The sequence below is a fragment of the Neltuma alba genome, unplaced genomic scaffold, assembly GCF_004799145.2.
Source record: "Neltuma alba isolate B1F8T4 unplaced genomic scaffold, ASM479914v2 tig00011648_pilon, whole genome shotgun sequence".
NCBI lineage: Eukaryota > Viridiplantae > Streptophyta > Magnoliopsida > Fabales > Fabaceae > Neltuma > Neltuma alba.
The window spans coordinates 288,640-304,975 of record NW_021636296.1 but is presented as its reverse complement, the minus strand read 5'-3'; the positions used below and the strand labels follow the sequence as shown (position 1 = coordinate 304,975).

The window sequence follows — 16,336 nt, the reverse complement described above, 5'->3', positions numbered from 1 at the left end:
GGTCCGAAGTCAAGTGTCAAAAAAGTAGACGCCAATGGGCCGCGCGAGTTTCGCCCCAGTTTTGTTGTCAACTTCAAAAATCTGTAACATCATTGAGAAAATGAATCGATTAAATTCAAAGGTCAAGGTTAATTTTTATTTTTAATGCGGGACCACTTTCTTTTTTCAAGTAAATGGAAGAAGCTTTGGTAGCATCCTGCAATATGACATTTCACACCGCAGCTGGAACCTGAGAACAAACATGTTTCTTGAGGATAGACCCCTTGAAATAGCATGGTCGAGCTTTTTATCCTTGCTAATAAATAAATCTTGCGTGCACAATGAATTATGAATTTCTTTGCATCTTTAAGAAGAAAATAAGCCTTCAATAGAAAATAAGCAAGGCAGGGAATTAATGAAAAACTGCTGGATTAACTTAAAAGAAACGCTAGCATCTGAATATATATGACTATGAACCATATATCGCAGAATAATACAGTGCGCACATTCCCTGTTGCATCGTGTAGCAACGAAATAAATTGCAAACACTATTAAGGAACGAAGCTGCAGCCAAAATAATTTCCCTTGAGTCAATTCCATCAAACGTTTATTCTTTTGCTCACTACTCCCTAGGATACACCTAGAGAAATCCCCTGTCAAGTGGAGAACAATTGCCATATAAAAATCAAAATGATATACCTAGAGAAAAATCTCAACCAACCAGATGAGGATTCAAAAGCCTGTTCAACTCTGGCATGAGAAGAGGAACCGGGTGGTGGTGCCCTCCTTGGAGCAGAAAATCGTGGTGGAGCAGTAATTTGAGCTCTTGTTACAGCTATAAATCATTGTAGACAGAAAGTAATTAAACGGCTATAGACTGCTGAGTTACCGTAGCAATTACAAGAAGTTGGCCAATAACTAACTTTGCCAGAATGCTAACAAATAACCCAAAATTCTAGAGCCTGAGTTATTACTTGACTCTTCAAAAAATCAGGAAAAAGAGATGCAGAAAGCCTGTAACCGAGTCAGTTTATCACTAATAAAAATTGGGGGAAAATAGTTATCTGTAAGCTTGAATGCCAAAGAAAATAAATAAACTCAGAATGTCAAGTTAACACAATGTCATAGAACCCATATTGAAGAACTTGTGGGCAACATAATACTTGACATCTAGAATCTCCAAGGCAAGATGCTAAAAAGACAAAAAGCTCAAGAATTATAGCAAAAAGAAGTAAAAGGACCCCAAATCACAGGAAATGCCAGCAGAAAATTTTATGTAAACTAAAATGAGCCAATAAGGGGAAGCTACAGGTACTCACCAGGAAGCTCATTAGAAGAAGCAACAGAGTGGCTACTGCCTAAATTTTCAGATTCTTCAGTGTTACTGATAGGGAAACCATTTCCAATACTCAACTTATGTAAATATGAGTCTCTTTCTGCAAAGTTCTGGATGAGTGAGCAAGTCGTTGGTTGCCCACAAACACCAATACATGGAAGTGCATCAAATGTTTGAATGTTGGATTCCTCCTGTCTTGCGAAAGAGAACCTTGACTGGCTGTTACTCTGGACTTTCCATGAATCAGATTTTTCTAATGGATTATACTGGTTATAAGTGTTGTCACCCAACAATTTAGCGAAATCTTGTGATGTCAATGAGTCTCCCAGGGTCCAAAGTTCATTGACAATATATTAGAAATTGTACTATGTTCACCCTTATCCATAGCAGCATCATTTCTAACATTAACTGCTATAGCGGGAAACCTTCTGATGCGTTGCTCATTTCTTTCATCTCGAAGCATTAAAGAACGTTTGATGGTGTTATTTATTAAACCATAAGAGCTGCTGCAGATCAATTTCTCAGGGTAACCATTACATAATATGCTAGATGCATGTGATAAAGAATCATCCCCAACTTTATTATCTGCTGATAAAGAACCAGCATTTATAGCACTACAAGGTTCGCCCTGCTGCAGAAGATGAGGGCTGGAATGGTTAGATAAATCAACAAAATTGTGCTGATGTTGGCAAATAAGAAGGGCAACAAACTTCTGGATCCTTCAATCTTAAATTATCAAAAGATGTTGTATCATCCTCCACTTCAGTTTGTTTGATACTTAATGATCTTGTGAATCTAATTTCCAAATTCCAATCACACTGATCCGTTGGAATGCACAACTTATTATTGGATGCAGTAGCTTTGCTAGCTAGCAAGTGCATCTCTAAATTTGTCATTTCGCCATCAGATGGAGGGCTGTTAGGTTTGGTTATAACATGGTTTTCATTTTGGGCATCTCTATCAATGTTAACTGAGGACATATCACAGCACAGGTGCTGAATCTCTTCATCGGTAGCAGCAATGGCTTCATCAGGACCAGAGCTGCACAACTGCTTGGGGATGTCAGTAGAATTTGTTGTGTTCACTGTAGTACAATTTCCTCTATCGCTATCTCTGGGTAATGTTTGAGAAGACGGTTGACTGTTCAAATTCACAGGTACAGAAAGATTGGAAATTGCAGCCTTTTCACTTTCTCTGCGTAGATTATCCATACTGTTGTATAGTCTAACTGGATTCAACAATTCACTTTTTACTCTAGGCAGCATAATATAATTCTCATCACCTGATGTTGACTTCCGGGTCACATCACTGGGCAATGCAGAAGCCTGAATAGTGCCTGCAACAGCTGAAGAAAAGGCTAGGGTGCTACTGACTGTGTCAGGTTTTCCCTTGGATGGTCCATTTGTACCCAATAACCCTCCGGCATGGGGATGACAGTTTGAAGCCCGCGTGCCCCTAACAAACAAACAGAAGTTTGCAGGAGAAATCACACAACTTCAACCTGCAAAGACGATCACATAAAGGAACACACCGTGCGGCGGTCGCAGGAAGAACTGTACACCTTCCTGAACTTCGATTAGGTGGTGGACCTTTCATGTTACCAGAAGAGTTCTGCTCAATAATTAATTAGCAAAGTCCGAGCCTTCATGTTGAACTACAAAGTCGGTTGGTTAAAGAAGGATGGTTCCTACTTCCCACTATTCGTGTCAGCCTAAATGACAAAAGGGTGTTCTTTTTTCCAAAAGAAGTGGTTACTGAAGAGATGTATACTTTAATTTTAATAATATATTCTGACGGCAGAAAAAAATTTGATGCTATATTCGATGGCATGAGCATCAAATAACAGATTTATTACTCTAAATTACGTGTTCTAACAACCTCCTCGCGAACTTCTGTATATTTTATCATATTAATTAACTAATTAATGCCTTCAATGCATACAAAAACAATTATTAAGAAAAACCATGATCGCGCCATGAAAAAAGGGAAGGTCGCTTGCCTGGAGAAGACTGGTCCCTATCAACTACTATGAATTTAGATCCCTTTCCTCTTTTTTTTCCTCAATACATCTCTATCGTTGAATAAAAAATAAATAGTTGAGATTTAATATTTTATGAAGTTGTTATTTTTTCTATTTTCAAGTACTTTGTATATGTGACTCTTCAAATCAAATTTTAGTGATTTAAGTTTAATTTTTTGTGATAATAGCAGTTATGATTATGAGGAGACCAAACTACTGATGACGCAGAGACGAGAGAGAATGAGACTATCTTAGTAATGGGAACAAGGGAGGCGAGGGGCATCTGAATCCAAATGTGATATTTGTGTATGGAAGTAGGGATTTGCAGCGTTTGTTTCAGGACAACGTATGGTCCCTTGCTGGGAATAGAATTGTTCACATTTTTGTCCATACTTTAAAGAGAAAGATCATTAATACGGAATTTAATATAAATAATAATTTAAAAAAATAGTTAAATTAGTTATTTGTATTGTCTATTGTAAAATAGTCTTATCAATCATGTGTATTTGAATTACCTGTTAGTAGTAATTTATTAACATAAACAATTATTATAAGAATTACTTGAGAGCAAAATCGATGAATATTAGAGATAAAGCTAATTTGAATTTTATATATAGGACTAAAATAAATATCAAACTAAGTTTTATATTAAAAACCGGAAGTAGTATATTATGCGTATTATTCTACCGATTTTTAAAGAAGTAACTTATAGTCTTAAAAAATTGTAATATAATGATATTTCTCCCCCTTAGTTCTAATGTCAGCGTTTAAGAGCCAACCAAATACGTATTTGTCGTGAACGGAATCTAGATTGCCGTTTTTAAAGTGGTGTGAAGTCGAACAAAACATCTACTATAATTAAGAATTTCAATTATTTATTTATGTTCATATGTAATTTCTCATTTCAGCGTCATTAGGGTGCACGTGGCCTCTATCTCTAAACAAGATCACTGTTACTGCTATTTGGGGAGTCCTTACACTTACACGGACACACACGCATATACCTGCATGCGCGTGTGTGCATGATGACAACAAAATTATTCCCACTTTCCGTCTTAATTATAAGAGCTAGTTGACTAATTTGAGGAGATTAAAAAAATAAGTTGAGTTAGTTATTTGTCATAAATAGGTGTTGTCTTTCCTAAAATATCCTTGCTAATCAAGTGTATTGACTATAACTATTATTGTTAGAAAAGCTACTTTGGAAAAAAATGTATAAATACGAGAGACAAAATGGATTGGGTATTATATTTAAGACCAAAATAAAAATCAAACAGGATCTTATATTAAGGATCGGAGGTAATATTTTTTTTTTACCAGTATGATGATAACAAAATTAAAATAACTAGAATGATTTGTGTTTATATTTTAAGGCACCACTAAAATAATCACTAGATAATAATTATAAAAACTATAAAAGATTGGCAGACATTATAATTTAAGTATGGAATAAAATCAGCATGGTTGCATTTCGACTCAGTAACACTTATCGTGGGCATAAACAATGACTCTCCCCCGCGGGAGAATGATGATTGGCTGGGAAACTTTTTGATTGGCAAGTTTGAGATGGTCGATTCGGTGAATGCGGACTGCCACGTCAATACCGCAAGTTTTTCGTGGACATGATCCAAATGGATTTTAAAACTACTACTTCTTCTTTTTTTTTTTAAATATAAAAGTTAATTTAATATATATTTTAATTTTAAATAAAAAATTCAACTTATTTTGTCTCTCACCTCGAAGAGATTATATATTATAGTACTTGTATGTGATATAAATTTTATCAAATAGTAATTTTAGTTAATACACATGATTAATAAGATTATCTTAAAAAAAATAATATGTATTATTACAAATAATTAATTTAATTAATTTTTTTAATTTAGTCAAATTAGTTTTTAACAAAATGTCATTTTTTAAAAAATTTTAAAACAAATTTTGAAAATCATTTTATAAAAAATAAAAACTCAAAACAAGCCTTTAATATTCCATAATATGTGTAAAAGCTAAGTAACTAATTTTCGTACATTAAAAAATTTAAATAAATTGATTATTGTGATTTAATCACTATAAATATCTCCACATATTATTAGATTATGTATAAAATTTAAAAATTTGAGAAAAATAGTAAACAAGAGAAATGAAATAATTTAATATCTCATATTTATAATTAGTATTAATTTTCTAACTTACTTGTACATTAAAAACGAAGGAGCACTCTTTTTTTTTTTTTTCACGACACAGCCCTTCGTTAAAAAAATTTGCGCGAGTAAGTTGAAACTTGGATATTCCAGGATAAAATCTATGTGCCGCGCGCATTCCCCCAAGGGCCGCTTGCGTGGACCAATCAAAATAGGGAAGAGAGAAAGGGCACGCGGCACTGTGCCTTAACCGGTGATCTTAGTTGTGCTCACAAAATGGAATCTTTCCGGGGGAGGGCGTGTTCACACGAAGGAGGCAGCCGGTATTTATATGGTGTTGCGAACATTCCAAGCCAGTCATGAGGTGAATTACTTTCCGATCCCCGTGACATATTAAAATCATCTTTTTCCTTTTGCAGGAAAAAAAATCATATTTATTGTAAAACAATGTAATTCGAATGCTATGATTCAAAAACCCTGAATTACGAACATCAGCGAAATCCTTATCAACTTTTGGGTAAATATGGCAGTCATTAAAAAGCCATTTACATTTTTTCTCCCAGCTGTTGAGGAGAAATTAATTTCATTGTCCTTTGGAGGGTGCTTTTGTCATTTAACTCCCAATAAATGATGAAGTCCGTCAACAAATCTCGCCATTTCGTACAATCTGATAATCTTGACATTGGCATCTCTCTTTTCACAGTATAGCCCTCACATTCCCTCGTTTTCTTCCTCGTCATTTTTCTGACCAAAAAAAAAAACACCTTTTCATCTCTCATTTTCGTCTTGCTGGGACGCAAGGGGAGTCTCCATCCATCCCACCCGTTCAGTTTTCAAATCAACATAACAAATTAACAATCGCTGGATTGAGGATATCCAACGGCTCATAATAATCTACTAGAACTTTCCTAGCTGCCCCCTCCCTATATCTACCTCTCCATCTCAGACTAGTGGCTTGTGCTCTCCTCGTGCCACTCTTGTGTTAGGGTTGTGCGCTCCCTTTTCTGGTCTCAACTCTCAGCTCCTCTCAGTTCTCAGGTACGTGCCCCTTGCAATATTGCCTCCGCCTGAGCTTCCAAATCTCATTTCATCGATTGTCCAAATCGTCGTAATTTTTACGCTATTTCATTATCATTTCTGAGATCTGAATGAGGATCGGTTTTATGGATCAAGAAAATTTGACTTTGTTTTTCTGGCTTTGCTCTCTCGTTAGTTATAACCATGGGCAAATCGTACCCTACCGTTAGTGCCGATTATCTCAAGGCCGTGGAAAAGGCCAAGAAGAAGCTCAGGGGTCTGATCGCCGAGAAGAACTGTGCTCCGATCATGCTCCGTTTGGCGTATGTTTCCGCTTTGCATTTAATGTTGACAGAAAGAACTCAGATGCCCGATCGTTTACATTTGAATCCGCTGCAGTGGCTTGCCGTTAGTTTGTGACTTGACTTCGTTTCATCCTTCTGTAGGTGGCACTCTGCTGGGACTTATGACGTGAAGACCAAGACCGGTGGTCCCTTTGGCACCATCAAACACCCAAATGAACTGGCTCACGGGGCCAACAACGGGCTTGATATTGCTGTTCGGCTTTTGGAGCCCATCAAGGAGCAGTTTCCCATCTTGACCTACGCTGATTTCTACCAGGTGAGAAACCGTTGGCGGAATTTGTTATTTGCGCTATTTTTCATTACATACTTAACAGTCGTTCACGTTTTGTGGCAAATTAGCTGGCTGGTGTGGTAGCTGTCGAGGTCACTGGTGGGCCCGAAATTCCTTTCCACCCCGGAAGAGAGGTATGGCCAATTATTCTGGTTGTCCCCACTAAACTCCCTTGTTGATTAATTTCTTATAAACCATATGAATTCATGTACCGTTCTTCATTCCTCTTATTTTCTGATGTTTAATCTTATACTTTTTCGTTATTTATTTATTTAACTCACATACGTTTTGTCGTATCTTCGATTGTCTTTGTGAGGCAATGAAAAGGTTTTGTGATAGTTTACATTGGTCGCGATTTAAACTAAGAAAGAAGTATCCATGATCTTTGATCATGTCCTTTCTTGCGGGTATTTTCCCTGTTCCTTTGAGAAAGTTGTCTGGATTTTATTCTTGAATTAACGCGTTCGTTAAGGATGGGACTGTTGTACAGAAATTGGTAGATTAGATAATTCCGGTCATTTTTGCGTGTGTTACCGTATGAAATCATAACTGTACTGATTATCAATATTTAATCTGGAGAATTATTGTTTTGCAAATCGCTGAAGATCAATATGTAACTTCTTGAATCCTTGTTTTGCAATTTCATTCGATCTGTTTGCTTGCGTTCGTGATAGCACTATTTCAGTTTTGTTTGTGCTTTAGTTCGGAGGCTAACAGTGATACATTCTTTTTGACAGGACAAGCCAGAGCCACCTCCGGAGGGCCGCTTGCCTGATGCCACTAAGGGTAAGTACATGGGATAAGTAAAGTACAGAGATCTGCTTCTGTTGATAAATTTCTGGGGCTTACGTCTTGTTTGCTGTAGGTTCTGATCATCTGAGGGATGTGTTTGGCCATCATATGGGGCTCAGCGATCAAGATATTGTTGCTCTCTCCGGTGGTCACACCCTTGTAAGTTCATTTCCATAAATGGTAGTATCGATAGAATTGTTGTGTTGTGTACATGTGTGCATATTGTCGCATAGGTTTATTCTTATATTTACACCTGCTGTTCTGATAGGGAAGGTGCCACAAGGAACGTTCTGGATTTGAGGGTCCCTGGACGTCCAACCCTCTGATTTTTGACAACTCGTATTTCAAGTTAGTATGTTTGACTCGTTGCGTTGCCCCTGGGTTTTTCTCCATTTTCAATTATCACTAATGTCGTTTATTGCAGGGAACTGTTGTCTGGTGAGAAAGAAGGCCTCCTGCAGCTGCCATCTGACAAAGCACTCCTGTCTGATCCAGTATTCCGCCCGCTGGTTGAGAAATATGCAGCGGTGGGTACATTATTCGCATTTTTCTTATATGGCATTTGCTTGTAATGACGTTTAACAAAAAGTTGCTAATTCTCGCCGATTTATTACTGTAATTCAGGATGAAGATGCGTTCTTTGCTGATTATGCCGAGGCACATCTAAAACTCTCTGAACTTGGGTTAGTCTCATCTTTAATTGTTCATCTTAATTCAGGATGAAGATGCTTTCCCAAACTTATGTTAGCTGTGATTTTAGGATCTATTCCAGTATCGTTGACTTGAAGGATGAGAACTGTAGTACTAGTGGTGATTACACATGGTCACAAGATGAATAAAATAAAACCTTTTCATGACATTCCATGAGTGTTAGAAAGACGTTCCAATTTGATTTGCTGGTTTTAATATTGGCTATTTGATGCGTTGAAACAAGTGTTTTGGAATGTGTAATTTCAACATTATTATTTGATTATGCTTGTCATGAGTTATAGCAGGAAACTTAAATCAAAGCTTGGCTTTTCAGGTTTGCTGAGGCATAAGCAGCTGGAATCGAGACAAAACTGCCCGCCGCCTCGGTGGCAAGTGTTCCGCCCATATCTTGTTATTTTGGTCTTTTGGTTTTCAGGAAGAATGTCTAAGATATGCCCATCTTGAGATATGTATTTTGCCTGACCTGAACAGTGATAGCATGGTAGTTTCCTGTGATGTTCATTCTCTGTTATGGGACAACTGTTCAAGTAATTTTCATCTCATTTGAAGTTGAATGGCATTGAAATAATAATACCCCTCGACTCGCCGAGAGTAGAGTATTACCTAGTCATTATTTAAAAAGTTAAATCAAACTACCGGTAATTATAATTTTTAAAGGATATTTCCCAACATTTCGTTATGCTGCCTCTTAAATTAAGATAGAGGGAAATAAGGGTTAGGAGTTCAAAATATCTTTCGGCAAATTAATTTCGCAGAATATTGGGGGGACGTGGAGCTTGGCTTTTTACTTTTTAGCGGGAAGTGTTGGCTATGGCAAGGGAACGTAAATCCTAAAAAGCCTTGGGTCACCCCATGGTTGATTTATTTTCAGGAGCAAAAATCACGAGGTGTCAATTTTGAATCAGATGTTTCGACGCAGGAAAAAAAATCAGGTGTTTGTTTTATTTTATCTGAATTAAATCCTTATAAAATAAAAAACATTTTAACACTGAATTTTAACTTGTATAGCTGCAAGAATTATGTGATAATCATAATCTCATTTAATATTTTTAACATCCTTGTATTATTATAAATAAAATTTCATTAAATCTGTAAAATGATAATATATATAATATTTTTTTATTTAAAGTAAGAAATTCAATTGGTAAGATTTGAATATTCATATGAATCCCTAAGACTTAAATTACTTAAATTTTTATTCACCAATAGAAGAATAATAGTAGTTCTGCCCCTATAGGTAGTCAATGCCTTAGTGATTCTCACAATTCAGATTGCAATTATATTCAACTGAATAAAAATGAAATTAAAAAAGTATCTAAATCGTTCTTTTTTGGACACAAATAATTTATATGTACGTTCGTAAAATTTAGTACAAGTCATTCGGCGTATAAATAGTAACTGACTTATTTTGGACTGCATAGTATATAGAAAGATGCGGATTAACTTGGAATTTGATGGCATCTTGCGCATGTGGAGGATCACTGCGTAAAGAATCAAAAGAATTGTACACAGGCCGAAAGTATATAAAAAAGCAGTGTATCATACACAATTTACAAATTACAAATTGCATAATATTCAACCTCCAACACTTATTTTTCCTCTGAAGCTTTTTCAGAGCAAGTCGTGTGGAAATTGAAACTCTATCTGCCAAGCACTCGGTTCTCCATAGTCAATACAGCAGGTTCTACAACGTCTGAATGGCTCCAAAAATTTAAAATAAAAATGAGAACTTAAATGGTTAGTTCAAAGATTATAAGGATCATATTTCAGTAGTTATTATTGACAGGAATGGGGGATATTCATATTGGTGTATTTGGTGCAATCATATGGTCCAATTGCTTGATTTTTACGTCTTACCTGCAAACCAAAGCGAAACATGGAAATTAAGACCCATGCCGCAGTAAGTAGTAATCATGTTTAACATGTTCAGCAAGAAATAAACCAATAAAAAAAAAAAAGAATCAAATTTAAACGAGATTATAGAGTTTGTGAGTCGGAATCTAAAACTTTATATGATCGGAACAACATTAAAATAGCAAAATGACCTTACCGGGGACCATGGACCTGGTTCATGCTGAGGCTTCTCGGTGGGAGAATTTTGGACAGCGCCACCTTTCATTGTTAAAATTTCCTGCAATATCAGAAAACGAATTAATCAATTATCAATGTATGCGCGGATCCGGTCAATATTTATATTCAAGTCACCTCTCCAGCAGCTTCCATTGCAGCTAACCATTCATCAGAAAACGGAGCAACGTTTTGAAGAGGAATCACTGTAGAGACATTCTGCTTCCTTTTGGTTCCGGATTTCTTACTGTCATTCAAAATACTGAGGATTACAAATCGTGATTCGCGAGGCATCCAGATTACCGATGTCTGAGGTTGAAAAGAAAACAGATACATATGAAGAAATTTTGCCACATCAGAGATACTCACAGATGAAATATTTCGCCGCTATCTTCTGCAATCTGATTCTGAACATTGGCATTAGAAATCTCATCTTTGCCAGAGACAATAATTTCAGCTTCTTCTGACAAACTTTTCCTCTTCAACGAACCGGCTTCGATGCTCTTTGGAATTTGTTCATGGGATATCAAATTATCTGCAATTTGTGACTTCAAACTTATACTTAACGAACAACGTTCATTGTATTTCCGATCAACAATCTGGCCTTCATTCCCCTGTATAGAAGATGCTATATTGGATTCATTAACTTTATGATTAGGGTCAACCTCAACAGTTTCAGCAGTAACTTGATCTGGACCATCTGGTAAATGCTTTGTCCTTTCATCCATGTCAAAGCTTCCATCTTTAATCATAGATGCAGCCTGAATATGATGTTTGAAAATAATATCCTCACTTGCATTGTTATTGCATTGTTCTGACACACCTTCAAATAAAATTTCACTTCTGATCTCTTCAGAACAAGCATTGTTTGCAGGGAACAAATCACCATTCAAGTAAACTTGCGAAAAATCAACATCCACTACAAGTCCCTGTCTTCGAAGCTCCGGAGGTGATTCTCTATTAGTGCTTTCAACCATTAGTGGAGAATGATGTTTGCCAAGTGAAGTACCGGGGTTGTCATTGCGGCTGCAAATCAGGGGATTTTCATCGGAGCACATCACTGATGTATCTTTCACACGTAAATTTTCAATCCGTCTCTCTGCGCCATTTGGTTCTGTGATTGTCGGCGCTAATAGCTTATTTTCATGGAGGCCAGAGGGAGTTTCTGCTCCTCCGAAGAAGTCTTTCGTATCTAAACTGGCATTTGCAGGAGTTTCAAAGGAGTCGCTCTCATCATGCGAGGGGCTGTGATTTACTACTGAATTCTCATTCTGGCAAAGAATGTTATTCATTTTAGATGTAAGCATCCTAGCTTGTTGGTCAAAGTTTCCAAGGACATCACGCTGAGCAACTGACAAATCATAATGCAATGAAGCACCCCTAGAAGAAATATCCTGAATCAATTTTGAGTCAATAAGCTGGTCATATTCATCATCAACCGATTTTCTGTGGACAGAACCTGACTGAACATCCCCTGTGTGCTTGCAGTCTTCCATTTCAGCTATTTTGAGCACACTTTCACTGGCATCGATGACTTCTAGCAAAGGCTTTTTAGGAGACTCTTGAGACGATGAGGTTGTTGCATGAACCAAGCGAACGTTCACATGAGACTCGCTATCACTTCTTGAATTTATTTCTGCTTCTATACTTAAATTCAGATTCTCAGACTGTTCCTTGTAACCTCCGTTCACAATATGAAAGTACTGTGATTGTTGATTTACGGCCTCTGAAATAAGTTGGCTGGTGTCATTGTAACAAGATGCCAGATTTCCATTTAATAAATGAAGTTGCGCGTCCGCTCCATGTTTATCAAAGTCAACAACACAATCTTTGACCCCTTCAGTACTTTTATAGGGAATTCGTTCCCGAGATACACCCAATACTGCTTCACTAAAATCTCCAAGACTTGAATTTACCTGTACCATCTTCATGCAATTGTATTCCTTTAAGACTCCAGAGTGTCTGCAGTCTGTAAATGAAGAGCCATTTTCTGCTTGTGGCACCGAACCTTCATTAGGGATCTGAGCATCACACACGAGAGGCTTCATTTTCATATCTACCTCGTGCTCTATGGCATTCAGTGCACTGGTTGGCAAATCATCTTTCCCTATGGAAGTTCTTTTTGTGCTAGAATAGCACATAGATTGTGGTTCTTCGAATTGATCCTCATCAACCTTAGTCTTCAAACGATCAACCATATTGATATCACTTTCTAAAAGAAGATTCTTATCATTGTCGTTCACATGCTCTGGAATTGTTTCAACCTTTCCTTGCTCAGTTATTTCCCCAGAACCTAAGGAATAACATTGCACTTCTCTTTTCTGATTATCTTCTACCTGCAAGCATGGTTCGGACTTGACATCTGTAAGGCTTACATTTGGAGTGCAATTATTTGTCCCACCTTTGACAGTTTCAGAAGTTTTTCCAGGAGGATGCAGACCCCTTGCTTCATTAACACAATCCACCTCAACTTTATTTAATTTAGGAATGTTACTTTCAGCAGGTTTGCTAGGTTTGAAGCCTTTATGCAATATGCTATGTTGACTAGAGGCTTTTTGCTGCAAGAAAGTTATATAAATGAGCAAGAGATCGTACAAGACTGCTATTCTATTGACGCATGAATATAAATATGGAATATGCGACCAAACAGAGGAATCGTACTTGAGAGAAGAATCCCAGTGAGGGAGATGGCATCCGTAAGCCTGATGGTCTTGCTGTTTGAAATTGTGTGGGTTGCTTTTTCTCACCAGTATTGCAATCACGCCGTGGAGGATGGAGTTCAAAGCCCTTCCTTGCCTCAGTTACCGCTTGATGCTGTAACCTAGGCGGTGGATGTGATTCTGAGTCATTCTGGGAAGATAAAAATATTCAGAAGAAGCAGATGGGAATACTAAGTTATACAGAACGAATACAAAATGGACGGCCAATAATGAATGCTTTTAAATTTACAGCCTCTTTGAAGGTTCAAGGTCTCACAAAATCTTTCCCAGCTTGTCGTTTACTATTCCTAGTGACTGAAGATTTGTCAGTCACTTCAAACTTTGCATTAATATGCCCGCCTTTTGGGTTTCTTGGCGGACCTTTTACTGCAGCATTCTTCTGAACATAAGCAGCTGTACAAGAGACGCAAATTTAACAGAAGATAACGATCAGTCTGATGTCAAAGTTATAACTATAAAAACAAATATAAAATCCACACTGAAACCACAAAGCTCTTTCAAAATTAAACTGGTCAATCCAATCACCTTTACACAATAATAACATATATCTTATGTTTGAATTTGTCAAACCTCAAATTCTTAACAAATGTTTTCAAGAGGGAAAAACAAAGAAAGTGCAGATTGGCAAATTTACCCGAATGATCATGTTGATTTCTTCTTGAGCAGCCTATGCCCAATGCTCCACTTCTTGCAGTGGTTGTAGTCACGGGAACATGGGATTTTGGAAGAGGTATTTTGGCACCTTTTGATTTTGATTCTTTTCTCTGTGCTTTTGATGTGTCAGGTCTTTTCAGCTTTCAAAGGAGTTAAAGCAAACTCTCCCAGTACTTAATAGTTTACTAAATATAAAAATGCTGACAACGTAATTAAACGGATGCAATAATTGGAAACTCTTAACTATTGTGGAAAACCTACGGCAGGATATGAAGATGAAGCAATTGGCCGAGGACAGGCATCACCTTTAGACCCGTTTCTATTGGTATTATTGACAGCAAGCACCTTCCGCTTCGCCTAAAGAGTATCATCAGTATATCAGTATCGAACGAACAGAAGGATAAACAAGGGAAATTAAAAAGCGTTAAGAAATATATTTCCAACAAAAACTATATAAACTTTACAGAGTAGAGACAAACCAAGGATGCAGAGGTAAACGTATCTTTGGTTAATGCATGAGAAACCGGTGATGAGGAAGCGCCAATCTTCCTATCTTCTGGCAATGGCTTAAATAAATTTTCCTCAATGTCTTGTAGCATTGATGAAGCACCGACAATGTCTCCGTCACCCACTATTGCATTTTCTTCTTCTTCATCGATCATCGTCAACTCATTATTAGCCGTACTATGATTGCCGCTAATCATAGACAGCTCCAAGGGGTTCAAAACACCTGAACAGAACATGAATTATAACTTGTTTCACTAAGTCTACATTTTATGTGACGGAAAGCCAGGGGAGGAGAAAATGCCTTCTTCAGTAAAGAAAGCTCGATCCCATGCCAAGCTCTTCCGCAAATTGTATCCACCCACTTTCTTCTTCCTCTTCATCTGCTGGGGCTCCACATTAAGCTTTGGTGCTTCCAACTTTTTGAAACCCACTGCACCGACTCTACCATCTGCGTGTTTCATTGATCAGTATATGCTCGGTCCAACAAACAGGGAAAAAGGATATGAAAGCCGCATGGATCAGACATGACCCACATTGTACTATTAATATTATTGTTCATTAAATCAGCCGTACAAATTGAAGTAGGCAGGCTTTATTCCGGTGATAAGTTTGACATTATTTCTATCATTACAAAATTGACCCGGCCAAATTACAAAAATCATAACAAAAGGAATCAGAAAATGGGATATTTGCATACGTTAGGGAACACAGATGGATAGCTGCCGCGGGAACGTTCAAATAAGACAAAAAGCAAAAAACCAGGCACGATATAGAAAGCCATGAGGAGGGGGCAAGGAACAAATTGAAAGAGTAGGAGATGAAAAGAGTGAAGCCTAACCAGTTTGAGGGGCAAGAGCAGGAACAGATCTGTGGCAATGAAGAGGAGAGCAAGAGAAAATGGTGGAGGCATTGTTAACACCAGAGTTATCCCTGGGAATATGCAGAAGAGAATCGTCTTCAACAGAGATCTCTAAGAGCGAGAGATCGGAATCCATCGTTGACTTAGATTAATGCCAGAATGATCGATCGATGCAATGGCAATGGAATGTTGGGGGTTCAAACTTCAAACCGTCGATAGTGAAAGGATCGGGCGTCGGTTAGTGTGCGTGCTGATTGATAGGAGTGTTTGAAACCATTAAAAAGCGGGAACTCAGAACAGCCGAGCTTTGAGTTTATTAGAAGGGAGAATTACATTCAAGTCCCACATAAGAGAAATAATCACTATAAAGTCCCAAGTAACAACCTGAGCAGCCTGAAATAACAAGTCCTACCGTGAGAATGACAACATCTGGGACTTGTTTTTTAATTACTTGGGACCTCACTGTAATTTTCCCTTATTAGAATTACAAGACTAGACACATTACTATTCCAGATTGACAATGGAGTCCTGTCTTATCTGCAAGGAGTGTTCCGAGATTGGTCCAAAAAGAAAAGGATCACTGAAGATGAATAAGTTGGGCCATCCAAATCATCCATGCTTATTGGGCCCTGCTTAGACTTTTTCTCCGTACTTTCACCTGGAAAACGAGGGTCAGAGGGGTGCGCTTTCCCTTTAAGCATGAGGCATTGACATCAAATCAAAATCAAGCTTGTTGAAAGATACAAAACCCATTTGGGTAATTTCCACATCTCGAAAGGAAATTGGTGGTGGTTTCTAGCAAGGAAAAATGTTGACATGGTAATATTCAATTTCAAAAGTTGCATAAAAAATCAATTTTCATTCATCCTTCACCCTAAATTTTATTTATGAATTTTT

General features: G+C 37.4%; 3 protein-coding genes across 3 annotated transcripts; 1 reads left to right on the top strand and 2 right to left on the bottom strand.

The window, feature by feature from the left end:
- Positions 1-165: 165 nt before the first annotated feature.
- On the bottom strand, positions 166-2,911 carry LOC114716197 (uncharacterized). The gene is made up of 6 exons (XM_028901154.1): positions 2,847-2,911; positions 2,026-2,770; positions 1,691-1,946; positions 1,299-1,568; positions 679-814; positions 166-196 (listed from the first exon to the last, which is right to left on the bottom strand). The coding sequence occupies exons 1-6, from the start codon at positions 2,909-2,911 to the stop codon at positions 166-168; spliced, it is 1,503 nt and encodes a 500-aa protein (XP_028756987.1).
- A 3,502-nt stretch (positions 2,912-6,413) lies between these two features.
- On the top strand, positions 6,414-9,219 carry LOC114716241 (L-ascorbate peroxidase, cytosolic). Its single transcript, XM_028901221.1, has 10 exons — positions 6,414-6,514; positions 6,690-6,816; positions 6,940-7,114; positions 7,198-7,263; positions 7,867-7,915; positions 7,995-8,080; positions 8,190-8,269; positions 8,346-8,448; positions 8,546-8,604; positions 8,946-9,219. The coding sequence occupies exons 2-10, from the start codon at positions 6,698-6,700 to the stop codon at positions 8,959-8,961; spliced, it is 753 nt and encodes a 250-aa protein (XP_028757054.1). The 5' UTR covers positions 6,414-6,514; positions 6,690-6,697; the 3' UTR covers positions 8,962-9,219.
- Positions 9,220-9,943: 724 nt separating this feature from the next.
- LOC114716252 (uncharacterized) lies at positions 9,944-14,997 on the bottom strand. The gene is made up of 10 exons (XM_028901233.1): positions 14,882-14,997; positions 14,553-14,803; positions 14,345-14,430; positions 14,054-14,214; positions 13,676-13,812; positions 13,361-13,549; positions 11,069-13,257; positions 10,838-10,946; positions 10,683-10,763; positions 9,944-10,489 (listed from the first exon to the last, which is right to left on the bottom strand). The coding sequence occupies exons 1-10, from the start codon at positions 14,958-14,960 to the stop codon at positions 10,409-10,411; spliced, it is 3,363 nt and encodes a 1,120-aa protein (XP_028757066.1). The 5' UTR covers positions 14,961-14,997; the 3' UTR covers positions 9,944-10,408.
- Between the last annotated feature and the right edge of the window lie 1,339 nt (positions 14,998-16,336).